This window comes from Schistocerca gregaria, chromosome 4 (genome assembly GCF_023897955.1).
Source record: "Schistocerca gregaria isolate iqSchGreg1 chromosome 4, iqSchGreg1.2, whole genome shotgun sequence".
NCBI classification, from domain to species: Eukaryota; Metazoa; Arthropoda; class Insecta; order Orthoptera; family Acrididae; genus Schistocerca; species Schistocerca gregaria.
The window spans coordinates 784791874-784809441 of record NC_064923.1 but is presented as its reverse complement, the minus strand read 5'-3'; the positions used below and the strand labels follow the sequence as shown (position 1 = coordinate 784809441).

The following is a 17568-nucleotide window of genomic DNA, read 5'->3' as shown; positions in this document are numbered from 1 at the left end:
CCCACCTGGATCACTTCTTTTATTACTGACTACCGTCTTCAATCTGCACTGCAGATTATCTTCAGGTGTAACACTGAAAAGTGCAGAAGTGTTCAACACAGTGTTTGTTTGTTTATTATAACTTTATTTGGATTTGGAATCTATCAAGAGATGTGTTGCTTGTGTTGCCCATGCAAATAAAGGACTTTGTTGAACAGTTTCCTTTCACAAACGGGGTAACCAGTGGGAAACTGCGTTAAACATAGCTTGTAATTTTCTAGAATTCCTTACCACGTTTGAGACTTGGTTAAGAAAAGCGACCATAGTTTGAAGCAGCACAGAATAAACATCTTATTGCAACTAATTCACACGTAACATTCAGAACACATACATATGAACAAGAATAAAGAACATAAATAGAAATTAATCACAAAGAACATATATCTTAGCAAAAGCATAGATTCTCATTTATAACACTCTCACTTTAAAAAACCCGTACTATCAGTCCACATTCCTTTATCACTTGCTGATGTCTTATACTTGTGAGTGAGTTAACATACCAGCAAATGCAAACCTCTTTTGGACAAATCAAATGCACCTTTGTTATCATAAAAAAGTTTAATGAGCTCATTTTTGGAGCATGGAAAGATTTCCAGTTTTGACCTCTTCAGCCAGAGTTCCTTTTGTCACACTGTGGCCAGGGCCATAGGGCCATATATTCAGCTTCAGTAATTGATAAAGCTATTTTGAGTTGTTTGTTGGTGCTCCAGGAAATAACAGCGCCTTGTGATTTAAAAAGAAAACATATGACTGACTGACTGTCCTCCTCGTCTCCTGCCCAGTCTGCATCACTATATCCTGGACATTCCAGTTCTCTTCCCCAGAAAATGGCAGCTTCAAATCCATTGTCCTGTTAGAGTACCTCACGAATTTTTTAACTGCCTGCAAGTAAGGCATGCCCGGATCTTACTTGAAGTGTCTTACAACTGTGACTGCACATGTGAAGTCAAGTCTGGTTCCCAGTTTCACATACATGAAACTGTTTATAGCTTCTCTGTAGTGAACATTTCTCATGAATTTTCTCTCTTTGTCTGTCTTAGGGCTCATATCTTGGGTAAGTACTTGGTTGTTGTGTACATGCGTTACTGGATTACAATCCTTCATGTTGTATTTATTTAATATTTGTTCCAGACTGAACCATCTGTAATAGTCTCCTTTTGTGATTTCCTGTGATTCAGATGCCCAAGCAATTTAACACCTCTCCTAGCATTTTTGGTTTAAATTGCTCTTTGAGTTTCTTTTTTGAAACTTTCCTTCTCTTTTGGGCTCTTACTGAAATTCACATGTCGCTGTCATGAATGGTAACACTTAATATGGTATTTCTATTATTCTTTTGATAAACACAAGAATCTGCTGTACTTTTCGTAAAGTTCAAATTTAAGAGTTTTTTTGTTTATCTTAATGAATCTGTTGCAACTGCCATGTTTTAATCTGTAAACATGATACAGTTGTCCTTCACAGCCAATCTGGGATTTTGATATAAATCTCCTCCTTCAAATCACCTTGTAGGAATGCTGTTTTAGAGTTTAAGTGATTTATGTCTAGGTCATATGTGGTAGCCAAACAAGCAGACACTGTAATGAATTATTGCGGATTACTAAGGCTCTCATAGTTTCAAACCTTTGTTCACATCATTTAACCATTAGCCGTTCCTTGTATCTGAAATATGTTCTTGAAAATTCTTTTTGGTCGTGAAAATCTGTTTGGTGTGCCTATTGCCTTTTCCCATGTCTCATTTTCAACATGTGACTATAATTCTTCTGTAATTGTCTGAAGCTAACTGTGTGATCAGAAGCTAACTGTGCGATCAGTTATTTTGTAAACCAATCTGAATTCTCTGTCTGTAGAGTAACAGATCACATAATCATTCATCTTCATTGGTTTTGGAAATCTTGATAATTTTCTAAGTGTTTGACTTTGCTGCGAGGAGCACAGTTTTTGTGACTGTTGAATTTGAATCTTCTGAGCTTCTTTGATCAGGTAAAATACATCTTGAATCGTCGTCAACAGTAGGTTCAGATTAAACTATTTCTGATTTGTCTTGTTTAATTTTGGACTTCCTTTTAATTATTTTGAATGATATGTTACTTCAAGTTCTGTCTTTTTTTCTACCAATATGTCCATCAGTGTGTGTGTGTGTGTCACCAATTCCTCTAGTGGGTAAATTGTCATTATTCCCTGCTATCGATTGTGAAGTTAACATTGATTTCCATGAATGCATTCCACACAGGAGTTTAGACACGTGCTGAAGCATCAGAGTAGGTTTACCAGTTATTATTTATGGCTTACCTGCTGTAATGAGGAATGTCTTGTAATTTGAAGTCCCTCCTGATGACTTGCTGCTTCCTTTGTTTTTGCTGCAACAGTTTCTTGCAATATAACCATACTTATTACAATTATAGCATCTTGTTCACTTGAAAAACTGCATCACTATTTATAGAGTAGCAGTGCTTTTTGTCCTCCACTCCCTGCAACGACTAAGTTGTAACAGTGTCTCCAGTTATTGGTATATTGCAATTATTTAGTCTCATAATCATTGATTTGTAGCCATCTTGTAACCCTGCCAATAAAATGCATCCTATCTTTCCATCTTTAACTTCAAAATTCAGACCATATAACTTATTAGAAGTGAAAATTATTTTGGGTGCATATTCTTCTACTGATGTACTGTTTTTCAGTCGAGTTGTTAAGTATGTAGTCAGAAAATCATTTCTCCTGTAAAGTCGTGAGTCTTCATATAACCATTTTAATTTATCAGAGTTTTCTTTTGCTGTTGTCATACACATAAATTCCTGGATCGACTGACAATATTATTTTTGCTCTAGAATCACACATTTTCAACATGTCACTCACTTCACTTGAGATGCACCCTTGCAGCTTTTTATAGTGAAGAAGTGTTTCCATTTGCAGACTGACACCTATTGTAGCTCAGTCTTCCTTTCAGTTTTTCTCTATAAATGATGATAAAATCTAATGCCATAATTATAGCTTCAAATAGACTGCTGAACTTACGTCTATATATTAAACAAACTGTGTTTACTGTACAGGCTAGGTAGACTGGGCCCACAATCTGCTTTTTATATATATATTTTGCCTTTAAATATGTCTGCTTGTGTGTGTGTGTGTGTGTGTGTGTGTGTGTGTGTGTGTGTGTGTGTGTGTGTGTGTGTGTGTGTGTGTGTGTGTGTGCGCGTGCGCGTGTGCGAGTGTATACCTATCCTTTTTTCCCCCTAAGGTAAGTCTTTCCGCTCCCGGGATTGGAATGACTCCTTACCCTCTCCCTTAAAACCCACATCCTTTCATCTTTCCTTTTCCTTCCCTCTTTCCTGACGAAGCAGCCACCAGTTGCGAAAGCTCAAATTCTGTGTGTGTGTTTGTGTGTTTTATTCATTGTGCCTATCTACCGGCACTTTCCCGCTTGGTAAGTCTTGGAATCTTTGTTTTATATTCAGTAAAATCACAGTTTGAAGTAGCACACAAGAAACCTTACATTACACCAATGCATGCATTTAATATTCAGAACACCTGCTGTGAACAAGAATAAACAATGTACATGGAAATTAAAGACAAAGATTGTATAACTCAACGGAGGCAAAAAATCCCATTTATGACAGACTCTTGGTTTCTAAGCTGTTTTATTCTCTGAAAGTTAGCAGACAAAATTGGTACATCAATATGTGTAAAAATGTGAATACTGTTAGTAAAATATGTCTGGTGCCCTCCCCTCCGTACTGTGTTGGAACTTCACATAGGTCATCCTGAGTGGCAAGGCAATGTGGGTGCTATTTTGGACGTGAAAAAGTGAGAAATGTCAGAATGGAGATGCTGTTTCTGACTGTGCATTTGATATGAGCAGGAAGGCAAACAAGGGGTCTGTGCCTAGTCTCCAGATTTGTGGGGTATGCAGGGCTTGGCCAGAAATGAAGGTGACAGAAGTTTCAGCCCCAGGCATATAGAAGAAATAGTACATTTGGCGCAGGTTGTGCGTGACATGTACCGTTTGTTACTACAGTGTCCAGGTAGCAGTTGGTGTGGCAGAAAGATTACAGAGTGGTAAGCCAAGAGTTGTGCAGTCGAATATGTACGCAGTAACTTTTTCCATCTTTAAACTACTTACATTGTAAATAAACCAAAGGAATGCCCAATAAATTGTATTTATTACTATTTTCATAAGAGGCATGAAAGGAATGTTTAAGGAATGTTTGTGATTGCAAATAAATTTCAAGAAAGGTCTGTACTTAAAGCATTCATGAGGACTCTGCAGATAACTTTCCAAGAAGGGATTGTAATTGAAGCACACAAGACTCTGTATTCTGTTAGTTTCATTTTGACCTCGGAGAAGACTGCATCAAAACACATTCCATTCTACATTAGATTTATTTTTCTACAAAAATTTTAAAACGCCATATAATTGTAAAAAATCAGATCAGAAAATTAGTGCTTTCCCTGTCATTACAATGGTATCCTTCTGTCGTGAAAATCATCAACTGTAAAATAATAAGAGTATAAGTACTTCTCGTGTATGCATTACAATTCCTTCAAGGAAACTTATTGGCAATCCTATAGTTCACTTTGCATTTCGTGCCTTTCATGAAAATATTAATAAATGCAATATATTGAGCATTATTTTGATTTAGTTAGAGTGTAAGTAATGTGAAAATTTAAATTATAAAAGTTTCTGCATAAAGACTCAATCCTGTGACCCTATTATTACCGTTCTGTCAGCTCCCTGCCACGCTCATTCTGGAAATATTATTGATATCTGCTCTGGGAAGGGCTGATTAAATGCTGAAGATGGTAAGATGTAACAGAGCTGGGACAAAATATAGTACAAACGTGTGGAAAATACAGACTTCCATGTGTATTGCTGTTGCATTCATTCTATTTGTACCATGTGTTCACTAGTTATAATGTTGCTGTACATTCCTAGAATGACCATTCATTTGGGGGGGGGGGGGGGGGGGAAGAGACTTTCTTACCAAGAATAATTGAAAAAAAAAATCTGTTTTATACACAATTTTGTTTACTGTCTCAGGAGAGAGAAATTCACTGATAAATCCATTTAAGTGCTATTGATTGTTGTACTTATCAGAAACAATTAAGAAGTGCTTATTCTTGCATTCATCACAAGAGACACAAATGTATCTAATAAAAGATCATTTGTTCATACATATCACATGAAGCGTAAGTTGTTTCAGTTAACGTTATTGAGGTACATCACAAGTAGATTTTTTTTATTGTACAGAAAGTAGACATAACACAGTCCAGGTTAAGGAGGAGAAGCAGGGCAAATTACCTCAAATTTCATAGCTGATGGGATACCATAATACCAAACTTCATCATTAAATTATTTTGTTTTCTTACAGCAACTAAGTTAAAATGTATGTGAAATAATCATATCACAGTAAACCAAGCTATTCTTTAATGCAACAGAGAAGGTGAACTATAATCAAATTTTTCACACATATTCACCTTTTCAGGTGTCATACTTGTTCTGTTACTGAGTGTATAATTTAAAGCCAGAGTTGTAAGACATTCTTGATATCCGTGGAACAAATGTATGGAGCTCACTACTGGTTGTCATGAAACAAAGAAAACACATAATATTTAGTGTTATTTTTTTGCTTATGAAATATGTAACGTGAAGGTTGTAACTGCTTTTATGTTCTTGTTACTTATGTGGCACTATTTTGGTTTCTGTGGAAGATTAAATGCTTACGCATGAAAAACAGATCTCACAAAGGAACTAGTAGTCATATTAGTGCACCACTGTTTTTGTCCTTGAGCTCTGTACAGATTTTTTTATTTTTTATCTATTGACTTTTTGGGACTGGACAAGTTCTTTTGTGTTGAGGTTGCAACCTTCCTATTGAAATTATGTTCACTATTAAAGAAGAAATGCTATTTATAATAAAAGGATGGCATGTTTTGTTTCTGGATCTTTTTTTTATGAGCCTTCAGTATTCGTAGCTTCCCCTCACGTAATTCATTGGCCTGTTCATATTCTGAGAAAGGATACACTTTCTGTCTGCAATCGTGATGTATGTGTTCGAATGAATTATTCTTGGATCTTAATCTGTGTGGGTGTCATATTAGTGTCTCTCAGCTTGTTGATGACATTCTTTGTTCTTCTGCAATATTAGTATTCCAAAATGTCTGCTGTTATGTATTTTGACACTGTGACTTTTCATTCAAGAGCATGGAACTTTCAGTTAATCCACTGGGTTCTGAGGCACGATTACACTTAGTAAAATACTCTGCATGTGGTCTATGAAGTTGTCTTGAATTATCTAATGAGTAGTGTGCTGTTTCTTGGAAGCTGGTTTGCAGGGAAATAGGGATTTGAAGTTGACGAACTGAAATTCCATATAGACAGTATTCTTACATGTTTACTAGTTTGTCAGTTACCGTGCAAATATAGAAAAACTTACAAATGAAGAAAAGCTATTTAAAGGACTTGAAATGATATATCTAGGAAATTAGTCTACTGAAGATTTCTGGAGCTAAGAAGTTAGAAATGGCAGAAAAAGCAGTTCTTCAAGGATACAGTGAAAGGTGTAATGGTTCTCTGCTGTTGAGTTGCACTTCTAAACAGCATCCCATACGAGCAAACCAGTTGCATCTTTACCCATAGTTACTTGTAGTTTTAGGTACTTGGAATGTACTTGGTTCTATCTAAAAAGAACAGCTTCATAGGGTCGATCCGTGTGCATGCTCCACAGCTAATTCGCTGCAAACAATAACTTGTAGCTGTGATCATGCAATCAGATAGTCTTTGCATTGGCTAGAATTACAATTATATAAAATACAGAGATGTACAAAATAAACCTTAAATGCCTAATTTAATAGCAAGAGTTCTATTCTAATGTTTGTAATTGATGTAGGAGACGGAGAATTATGTTGATTAATGTTTATTCAAGAAATGATATCTCAAATAAATGGAAAGTGGTTCTACAGTATTCAATTAAAATACAAATCGAAAATACCCTTACCAAATTCAGTAAAGTTACATTGAGAGCATTACGAGACAGGTAGCAAAATACCCAATTGGAATTGTAATCAAAGGTACATGAAAATTAAGTCCACTTTGTAATCACAATATATGATATATCCACCAGCTCAAAATAGTTCTGAGTTCAACGTGATGATTCACAAACTATCGTATGTGACACAAAGAATAGTAACTCTCACTCTACCCTCAGTTCCATAATCAAAGTGGAAAAAGTTAAAATTCCTACTCTGGAGTACATTCAGACCTCGCAAAATATAAAGTCCCCTCAGAAATTAAGGACGATAGTTGTCATTCACTGTTCAGAACCTGAGACAGGCCTGCCTTCTTAAATGACGAATGTAAGAGTACAAAGTCTCTATCTGGAGCTCCTGACTTGAAAAGCCCGTCTCCACTCGACTCCCATAGTATTCTGCTGCTGTCTGCTTTTCCATTGGCTGAAGGTGGTCCCCACTAAAAATACATTGTTCTTAAGTTCCACAGATTTCATTTGAGTCAACTTAATCCCTTCCTGGACTAAACTAATATATATTTAAATAAAACAAATGTTATAAACAGTTAGCCACACTCAGATGATTTGCAATAAATTACAAATAAAAGTTTGCTCATTAATAAATAAAAAAAGCTAGTATTATTGCACAAGTGCACTCATGATAAATGACAACAGATTGTCATTAAATATGGTTTAAACAGTTATTTAGGCCTGCTTGTCAGAAGCTTTGTTTGGCACTCTTTCAATAGTAGTGGCAGCTAACACATGCGATTGAATACCTCTAAAAATTACTATGATTTTTTAATAGCCGTTACAATCACCATTTAAATAAAGTTACTGGCAAAATAGTAAACTGTTGATTAAATGATTACACAAGTACGACAATATATGAGGTATTCAAGCTGTACTAGTTTGCCACGTTATTCTGGGGAATACGATGTTCGGACAAATTTTTGCGCAATAAAAAAGTAAAACATATAAAGATGTGTGACTTCCAGGGATGATAGCATCATGCAGTGCTGTCATCTGAGAAATCATTTGTTGAAATCACTTTTAAGTATTTAAAAGTTGTTAATTCAGAGATTCATTGTGAAAATGTTTAGTCGCTTCTGTATTTTTAAATTTACTGAAAATTCTGTTGTATTATTGGATGTGCCTCATTTTTTTGAGATCACAAATTATTCAGATTTACTTTAATATGTGACTGTAAAGTATTACATATTCTAAAATAAATGTAAGATGCCATCTTTCGACTTGTCCGACTCCCCTGCGGGTTCGGGGGTAAGAACAGGCCCGCGGTATTCCTGCCTGTTGTAAGAGGCGACTAAAAGGAGTCTCAAATGTTTTGGCGCTTATGTGATGGTCCCCTCTCTGGTTTGACCTCCATATTTCCAAATTCTTCTGAAGAGCGAGCCAGTTGCGGAAGGACGCCTTACACGGTGCACTGTGTCCATCGTGCATTGAGACCTTTAGCCAGCTTTCTCGTTGTCACATTGCAGTCCAGCTCGTTTTCCATCTCTTGGGTGAGGATACATTCCTGGATGCAATTTCCACCATGCACTGTGCAGTGTTGCTTTCTGCGGAGAAGACAACCTTGGACTTCCTTGCACCTAATATCCAGCACGGTAGCCAGTCTGTTGTGTTGGGGCCGCCATGTACCCTGTTGGTTGTAGCCCCCTGACAACACAGGGATCACTCTACTGATGCCAGCGACATTAACTCCCCATGTATGCCAGGGAGTAGATGCCTATCTTCCTGGGACATTGGGACTCCCGGCAATGGCCATCCTGCCAGGTGGCCTTTGCTGTAGCTGGGTAGCACCTGTGGGGAGGGCCCTTGGTCGGAGTGGGTGGCATCAGGGTGGATGACCCGCAGTGAAGTGTGGTACATCATCTGTTGCTGCAGCCAGCAGTCTCTAAGCGTTCCAGGGCTCATTTTAATGTGAACACGTATGACCCCAAATTGTTCCCCTCCCTGGCCACACCATGGGAGGAACGAAAGGCTATGAACGACAGCGAGACATATTCGCCCCAGCATCTAGTATGTACGAGATCTGATGGGGAATCCTTTGTGTCCATGAAGCCTCGGTTCTTCGTAGAGCATTTAGAGGACAAGTTTGGGGAGGTGGAGGGCTTGTCAAAAATGCGGTACGGGTCAGTCTTGATAAAAACAACATCCTCTGCCCAGTCACGGGCATTACTCACTTGTAAGAAGCTGGGAGATGTTTCTGTTACTATCACACCCCATAAAAGCTTAAATATGGTCTGGGGCATTATCTTCCACAGGGATCTTCTTTTACAGTCCGATGACGAGCCGCTTGCATACTTAGAGCCACGAGGTGTCCATCTCGTCCGGTGCGTCCACCGGGGTCCAAGTGACAATCAGGTTGCCACCGGTGCCTCCATCTTGGCCTTCGAGGGTGACACATTACCTGAGAAGGTGATGGTCTACCGTTCTGATGTCAAGCCATATATCCCTCCCATGATGCGGTTCTTCAAGTGTTGGAAGTTCGGACACATGTCTTCCCACTCTGCTTCCAGCCTTATATGTTGTGATCGTGATCGTCCGCCCCATCCCGATACTCTGTGTGCCTCGCCTCCTGTAGTGTTAATTGTGGAGAGCACCATCCCCCTTGCTCGTAGGACTGTAAGATTCTACAGAAGGAAAGGAAAATAATAGAGTACAAGATCCTGGACTGAGTAACCTAAGCAGAGGCTAAACGACATCTTACGCCACCACTGTCACTCCTGTTACAACTCCATCCATTGCTCCCTATACAGTCAGCTCTCAGAGCCGGAAGACCACACCTGCCCCCTTGATGATGGGGGGCACTTCCTTCTCTGTTGCTCCCGCACCGCCTAACTCGGGAGCAGTAACCCCCCAACAATCGGGAACATCCATCCCCACTTCTAAGCCGGAGAAGCTTATGTTTTCTTCGGCTTCTCTTGCTAGGAAGGGGTCCCTTGGGTCTCTCCCTTCCCATATGCCTACCAGTGGCAAACCAGACACCTGCCAGTGGCTGAGGAAGCCCCAGGTAGCTGGTTGTAGGGTTTCGCGGTCCTCTTCTGTCCCAGAGACTGGATCAAAGAAGCCCTCCCAGCTACATCAACCCAAGGAACAGCACGAGAAATCAAAACCGAAGACCTCGCAGAAGAAAGAAATTGCGGTGGTACCTCCACCATCGTCGTTACCAACCAGCTCTGGATCTCACCGGTCCCTCAGACATGATGGATTTTGCTCCCATAGGTAATCAATCAGTGGCAGCAGGTGACCCAGCTGCGTAATCTGCCCCCTCTGTCCCTTCACGCCTTTCTCTCCTATGGACAAAGTCATCCTCCAGTGGAACTGCAGTGGTTTTTTCCACCATCATACTAAGCTTCAACATTTTCTCAGCCTCAACCCTTTCCTCTGCATTGCTCTTCAGGAAATGTGGGTTCCGGGGATGCGAACCCTCGCCCTCTGTGGCTATCGGGGCTGTTATAAAAACCGGGCAGCTTATCAGAGGGTGTCTGGTGGCATCTGCATCTACATCCTTCTCTCTCTTTACAGTGAGTCTGTCCCTTTACAAACACGTTTAGAGGCTGTCACTATTTGAGTGTGGTCGCCTCAGCCTGTTACTGTCTGCAGTCTCTGTCTTTCACTGGATGGTGATGTCATGTCCTAGCTGCACTGATAGCCCAATTGCAGCCACCTTTTCTGTTTCTGGGTGACTTCAATGCCCATAACCATCTGTGTGGTGGATCAGTGGCAACAGTCTGAGGTAGCATCGTTGAGGAAGTATTTGCACAGCTCGACCTTTCTCTGTTAATTGCTGGTGCCTTCACACATTTCAATGTGGCGCATGGCACGTACTCAGGCATCGACCTTTTGATCTGCAGCCCTAGCCTATCTGTCCAATGGAGTGTGCATGACGACTTGTGCGGTAGTGACCACTTTCTGATCTTTCTGTCACTACCACAGCATCACTCTTCAGGGCGCCCCTGCAGATGGACTATGAATAAGGTTGACTGGGACTTGTTCACCACCATTGATGCAGTGGTTCACTTGGTCACCACCAGCGTCATTACTGCCGCAGAAGCTACCATTCACTGTTCTTCTGGGTCCCCTCGGTGGAGGACTGTGCCTGGGTGGTCACCCGAGATCGTTGAGGCGAAGAAAGGTTGCAGGTGGGCACTTCAGTGTCACAAGTGGCATCCCTCATTGGAACATCTCATTGTCTTTAGACGTCTGTGTGCATGGGCCCACCGCCTCATTCGCCAACACATGCAGGAATGCTGGGAACGATATGTCTCCACTATTGGTCTCTGTACCTCTCCATCGCAGGTTTGGGCCAAGATTAGGCGACTCTATGACTATCGGACCCTCGTCAACGTGCTTGCGGTTTCAATGAAAGCTGAATGGAGCAGTCTGTCCTGACTCCGACACAATTGCAAATCGCTTTGCGGAGCATTTTGCTTGGCGTTCCGCTTCTGCGAATTACCCACTGGCCTTCCGCTCCCTGAAAGAGTGGTTGGAACGTCGGAGCCTTTCATTTCACACACGCCACCCTGAATCGTACAGTGCTCCATTCAGTGAATGGGAATTCCAAAGTGCCCTAGCTCCTTGCCCTGATATGGCTCCTGGACCAGATCACATCCAGTGTCAGATGCTCGAACACCTGAGGATGAGTTCCTGTCACAATGGCGGGAAAGCATCGTAATACCCATACTGAAATCTGGAAAGAACCCTCTGGAGGTGGACAGCTACCACCCTATTAGCCTCACCAACGTTCTGAGCAAGTTGCTCAAATGCATGGTGAGCCGGAGGTTGAGTTGGCTACTTGAGTCTGGGGGCCTTCTAGCACCGTCTCAGGGAGGGTTCCGTAAGGGCCGCCCTGCCGCCGATAATCTGGTGTGCCTGGAGTCTGCCATCCGTATGGCGTTTGCCCACCTTCAGCATCTGGTCGCCGTCTTTTTTGACATGCAGAAGGCATACGATACGACATGGTGACATCACATCCTCTTTATGCTTCATGGTTGGGGTCTTCAGGATCTGCCCCTGATTTTCATACAAAATTTTCTGTTGCTTTGTCCCTTCCGCATGCAAGTTGCAGCCTCCCATAGTTCCTCCCGAGTTCAGGAGAATGGGGTCCTGCAAGGATCTGTCTTAAGTGTCTACCTCTTTTTTAATTGCAATTAATGGGATCGCTGCGATGGTGGGAACATCTTTCGCAGCTTCCTCGTATGCTGACGACTTCTGCCTATACTTAAGCTCCACTGGCATTGCAGCTGCTGAATGGCAGTTGCAGGGCACTATCCGCAAGGCACAGTCTTGGGCTGTAGTGCATGGCTTCCAGTTTTCGGCTGCCAAGACCCGTGTTATGCATTTCTGACGGCGACACACTGTTCACCCTGAGCCTTGGCTTTATCTTGGTGGCGAACTTCTTGCTGTGGTGAAGACACATCAGTTTCTGGGTGTGGTTTTTGATGCCCGGTTGACTTGGCTCCCACATATTCGGCAGCTGTTTGTGTTGTCGGCATCTTAATGCTCTACAATGCTCGAGAGACACCAGCTGGGGCGCCGACCAATCTACCCTTTTATGGCTCTACCAGGTGTTAATCCAGTCCGTCTGGATTATGGGAGCCTGGCTTATGATTCAGCATCCCCTTCTGCGTTGCGGGTACTGGACCCAATCCTTCACAGCGGGATCCGACTTGCCACAGGAGCTGTCCCAACCAGCCGTATGGACAGCATACTTCTGGAGGCAGGTGTCCCTCCACTGCAGTTACGGCGCCAACGTTTACTGTCCACTTATGCTACACACGTTTGTAGCTTGCCCGGGCATCCTAACTATCGTCTCATGTTCCCTCAGTCAGTCGTCCATTTTCCGGAACGGCGGCCCCGGTCAGGGTGTACGGTTGCAATTCACGTCAGAAGTCTTCTCTCTGGGCTTGAGGTTTTCCCTCTTCCACCTCTTTTCCGGGCCCTTCTGCGTATACCCCCATGGTGTGTGCCCTGCCCGTGCCTTCGGCTCAATTTGGCACAGGGCCCGAAGCACTCCGTCCCTCCTGAGGCTCCCTGCCACTGCTTTCTTTCAATCCTTGCTGCGTTTCAAAGCTCTGACGTGTATACCGATGGTTCGATGATTACTGGTTGTGTCGGTTATGCTCTTACTCTAGGGGATCATTATGAACAACACTCATTGTCGGCTGGCTGCAGTGTTTTCACTGCCAAGCTGATCGCCATCTCTCGCGCCCTAGAGTATATCCGCTCCTGCTCAGGTGAGTCCTTTGTTATCTGTAGCGACTCCCTGAGCAGTTTACGAGCTATTGACCAGTCTTTCCCTTTCTTTCGTCTGGTGAAGGCTGTCCAGGAGCCTAAACTTCGGGCCATCAAGGAGGCTACTGTTGCGTGGCGCTCCTCCTTGTGGGTCTCTCGCAAGGACTCTGTTGTCCTCTGCCGGTTGCGCATTGGCCACACCTGGATGACGCACAGTTATTTATTGCTCCACGAGGACCCGCCTTTGTCACTGCGGGTCAGGTTTGACGGTGGTCCATATGTTGTTGGACTGCCCGCTTTTAACTCCGCTCAGGCAGTTGTTTGCGCTGCCTGGTATGCTTCTTGCACTTTTATCAGATGATGTTGCAATGGCGGATTTAGTTTTGAGTTTTATTCGTGCAGGGGTTTTTTATCACTTCATCTAAGTGTTTGTCCTTTTTCTGTGTTGAGTCTGCACTTTGGCCTACAATTTTAGACTGGGGTTTTTAGTGCGTTTCTTGGTGATTGGCTTTTCCTTTTTTGTTTCTACGGTCGGCCAACCACTGTCACACTCTGTGTGATTTTAATTCCTTTTGTCTGGTCTCTGTCTGTGCCTTTCTTGTCCTGTGTTGTCTTTGTCATCACCATTGTGGTCCCAGTAGTCTGGTCCCTTCAATCCCACAAACCAACCAACCGACCAACTTGTCGGACACTGTGCCTTTTTTGGTGCATCTCTTGCGCAAAGGCCGTGCAAACAACAGCTGTCCAAATTCCCAGCTATGGTATTTGCCCATTTCCGGCGACACTGCTCGTACCTGACCTGCTGCAGCGTGCCTCGAGCCCTGGGCATTCTGCCGTACGACAATTTCATTTTACCTCTTATCAACACTGGGCAGCCGATTAGGTCACCTACATGCACGTAATGTTGTAAAGGGAAATATTTGCAGCAAGCTCACCAATAGGATAAAGCCAGTGAAATGAACTGGGAAAGGAAGGTGGAGGGAAAGAAATAGTGGAAAAGAGGGTCCAGTAGAACAATATATCTGTGCCAGTGCTCCATACAAGGAAGTTTTCTACAATTTGAGACATAGTGTTACATACTGTTAGCCCATCCTTATTCTAAGAATAATTTAATATGTAGTTGTAGCTCCTGAGATGATGTCCCCCATTTGTCATGGGTACACTGCCCAGTCACAAAAGAACAGTGGTAGAATAAGTAGTACATTGTTAGTAAAGAAACCAAATGTAAGACTCATTGCTATGAAGTCATGTTACAGCATGGAAGCAACTAAACAATATCCCAAGCAGTCAAGTAATACAGATCTGGGTATGTGCAATGACAGATAGCCATCCCTGCATCCCACAATAATGAGTTAAATATTTCTAATGCCACTCATCATTTCCAAGTAATTTGAAATTTTGCTGGTACAGTTTGCATATGGTGTTTGTATCCTATGTTGGCACCATTCATCATTGAAAACTAGTAGCACTGTTATGAATTTTTAGTAAAGATCAATAATAAAATACAATTACCACTACATTGATAATAATTACTTTGTGATATTGTTGCTGTCTGCTTGTATGTTTTTTCTAGTTTTGGCAATACTGTTGATAAATCATTGACCTTAATAAAAAATGCTTTGGAAATTTAAATCTTAATTGGTAGGGTGAAGGGAAAGTTGTTTTAAAATTTTAAGACTGAAACCATTCTCATACTTCTTTCCTAGTGGTACTTCTTTAACTTCATCTCTTCTAATGATTTCTATTTTGTGTTTCAGTGTCCCAAACCTAGATGTAAATATTTTACCATCTGTTACACAACGCTTCCTTCAGATTCTGTTCCCAGCCCTCGACTTGTGCGATTCTGTACTGACATCCTTGACACCAGATAACCAGTCCTGCTGTTCTCAGGTTAGTCACACGTTACCTGAGCTGGGTATGGTTTGAAATAGTAATCACCTGTTACTCAGTGTAGGTAATCCCATTGTAATTTTACTTACAGATCCATCATTTTCTCCTGAGTCACAGTGTTATGGTGTGTACGGTTCTGCGTGCTGCTGGACCGTCATTACCAATGCCATTCCTTAGTGAAGTGGCTCGTATTACTGGAATTATTGCCCGCTGCACAAACTTTGGTAAGCTGAATGGTGTTTGTATTTTTAACTGCCTTTCTTGCATTGATGACAATAAAAATGTTTCCATTTGCTTAATGTCCAACAACCTGTTTGTTGCTTGCTAAGACATTGTCCTGAAGTAAGTGTAAGGGTTATACAACTGAGAATAGTTTGTTTTTCCACAAGGTGCCTGCTATGCTGATAACAAACTCAATGCAGAATAATTTTTCTAACATTTTTGTCACGATTGTGATGAAGCAATCAGTGGGAGAGAAAGGAAAGATGATGGAAACTGGATGTGAACAGTATTATTTATTTTTCTTATCATTATATGATAACAGTCCAGAGTCTACATCTGCACCGATATTCTGCAAGTGACAGTATGTGCTTCATGTACCACTGTCCCTTTCCTGCTCTTCTTTTCTAACTGCATACAGTGTGCAGGAAGGACAACTGTTGTTAAGTCTCCATACGAGCTTCAATATCTTATAATTTTACAACTGTAGTCTTGCTGTAAGATATATATTCGAGGAAAAAATATGTTGGTTGACACTTCTAGGATCGTAAGCTCGCGGAATTTTAATGGTAAACCACACCACACTGTGACATGTGGCTCCTGTGTAGCATCTAATGCTGGCGCTAGTTGAGCATTTCTCTTGACAGTCGAACTTGCCAAATGAATTCAATCAATTATTGATAAAATGATTTAATTGTATAGATAAAAACTCGACTCAACAAGCGGCAGTAGAACACACACGTAAAAGACTGTTGTGATTGTCAAGCGTTTGGAGCCAGTGAGTCCTTCTTCAGGCAGAAGGGTTGAAGGGGAAGGAAGAAGGGTGAAGGAAAAGGACGAGAGGTCTAGGAAAAAGGGGTAGATTTTGAGAAAGTCACCCAGAACCGCGGCTCTGGGGAGACTTACTGTACGAGATGAGAAGGAAAGACTGATTGCCCCTTCTTATTTATTGTCAGTCTTTGTTGTCGTCTGTCTTGTTCAAACGGTTTTCTGTTTTCAACCTTATGTGCTAACCCATTTGTTCGTTTATCTGTATCTCCAAGATTAATCAGCACTCTGCCCCTACATCTTTTCTAATACAGATTTCCTTGCTCGTGTTGCACATAACAATTCCACTGTTGTTTACAATTTTGCATACAATAATTTATGGTTCATTACACTGCATGGTCTTCTCCCGATCGTCTTTCACTGATTTATTCACAAATTTGACAGCTATTTTCTTTTCCACCATCCACTTACCTTGTTTATATGTAATTCGTCCATGTTTTTGTGCGTTTGTTTTTCGGCAAATCGATCTGATCGACTTTTATTGCCAGCTCTTATGTTACATTAATTGCCAAGCTAAGTATTTTACATTTTCCCCCATGAATTTCACTTTAAACAGTTAAGCCAGTTTCTAAAATTTCGTCTGTTTTCACGACTTTCCGGATTGATTTTTCCTTTTTTCCTTTTATCATTTTTCTTTATCAGCGTAGATTGCCCACTCATTACCTCTTATTGATGATTTCTGCACAACTTTTTGCAACTTCTTTCACTGCTTTTCTTTCCATCCCCCCCCCCCCCCCCCATCTTTCCCCCCCTCTGCTTATTTATTTTTTTTGCCACTCTCATGATTTTTAACTCTCCAAACTGTCCTCTCTTGCCACGATGAACCCATCCTATATTGCATCCGTTCCTTTCGAAAACTTCACACTGTCAAATCTAAGGTCTCACATTCTGTTTCTTGAAACCTTCTTATCTCTTGGAGTTACTCCAAAAGGCCTAACATTGAAATTCTCTGTTTCTGGATTCTGTCCTATGCTACACCAGGTTCTAGAACAATCGGTCTTTCCTTCCCATCCCGTACAGTAAGTCTCCCCGGACCCCGGTTCTGGGCGACTTTCCCAAAATCTACCCCTTTTTTTTTAGACCTCTCCAATCCTTTTCCTTCACTCTTCTTCCTTCCCCTTCAACCCTTCTGCCTGAAGAAGGAGCCACTGGCTCCAAAAGTTTGCCAATCAGAACAACAGTTTTTATGTGTGTGTTCTGCCGCCGCTTGGCAAGTAGATTTTTTTATCTACCCAATTAAATAATTTTACTAAATGAATTGTAATTCTAGGATCGTAATTTCTTGGAATTTTAACAACAAACCACCCCATGACACATGGCTCTTTTGTAGCAT

General features: G+C 41.6%; 1 protein-coding gene across 1 annotated transcript in view; it reads left to right on the top strand.

Annotated features, from left to right (window-relative positions):
* The window catches only part of LOC126267433 (nuclear pore complex protein Nup205-like), a 289070-nt gene that overhangs the window by 247375 nt on the left and 24127 nt on the right, over positions 1 to 17568 (top strand). The window contains exons 28-29 of the mRNA XM_049972686.1: positions 15056 to 15188; positions 15280 to 15412. Coding sequence (XP_049828643.1) covers positions 15056 to 15188; positions 15280 to 15412 — 266 coding nt within the window. The remainder of the gene's footprint in view (positions 1 to 15055; positions 15189 to 15279; positions 15413 to 17568) is intronic.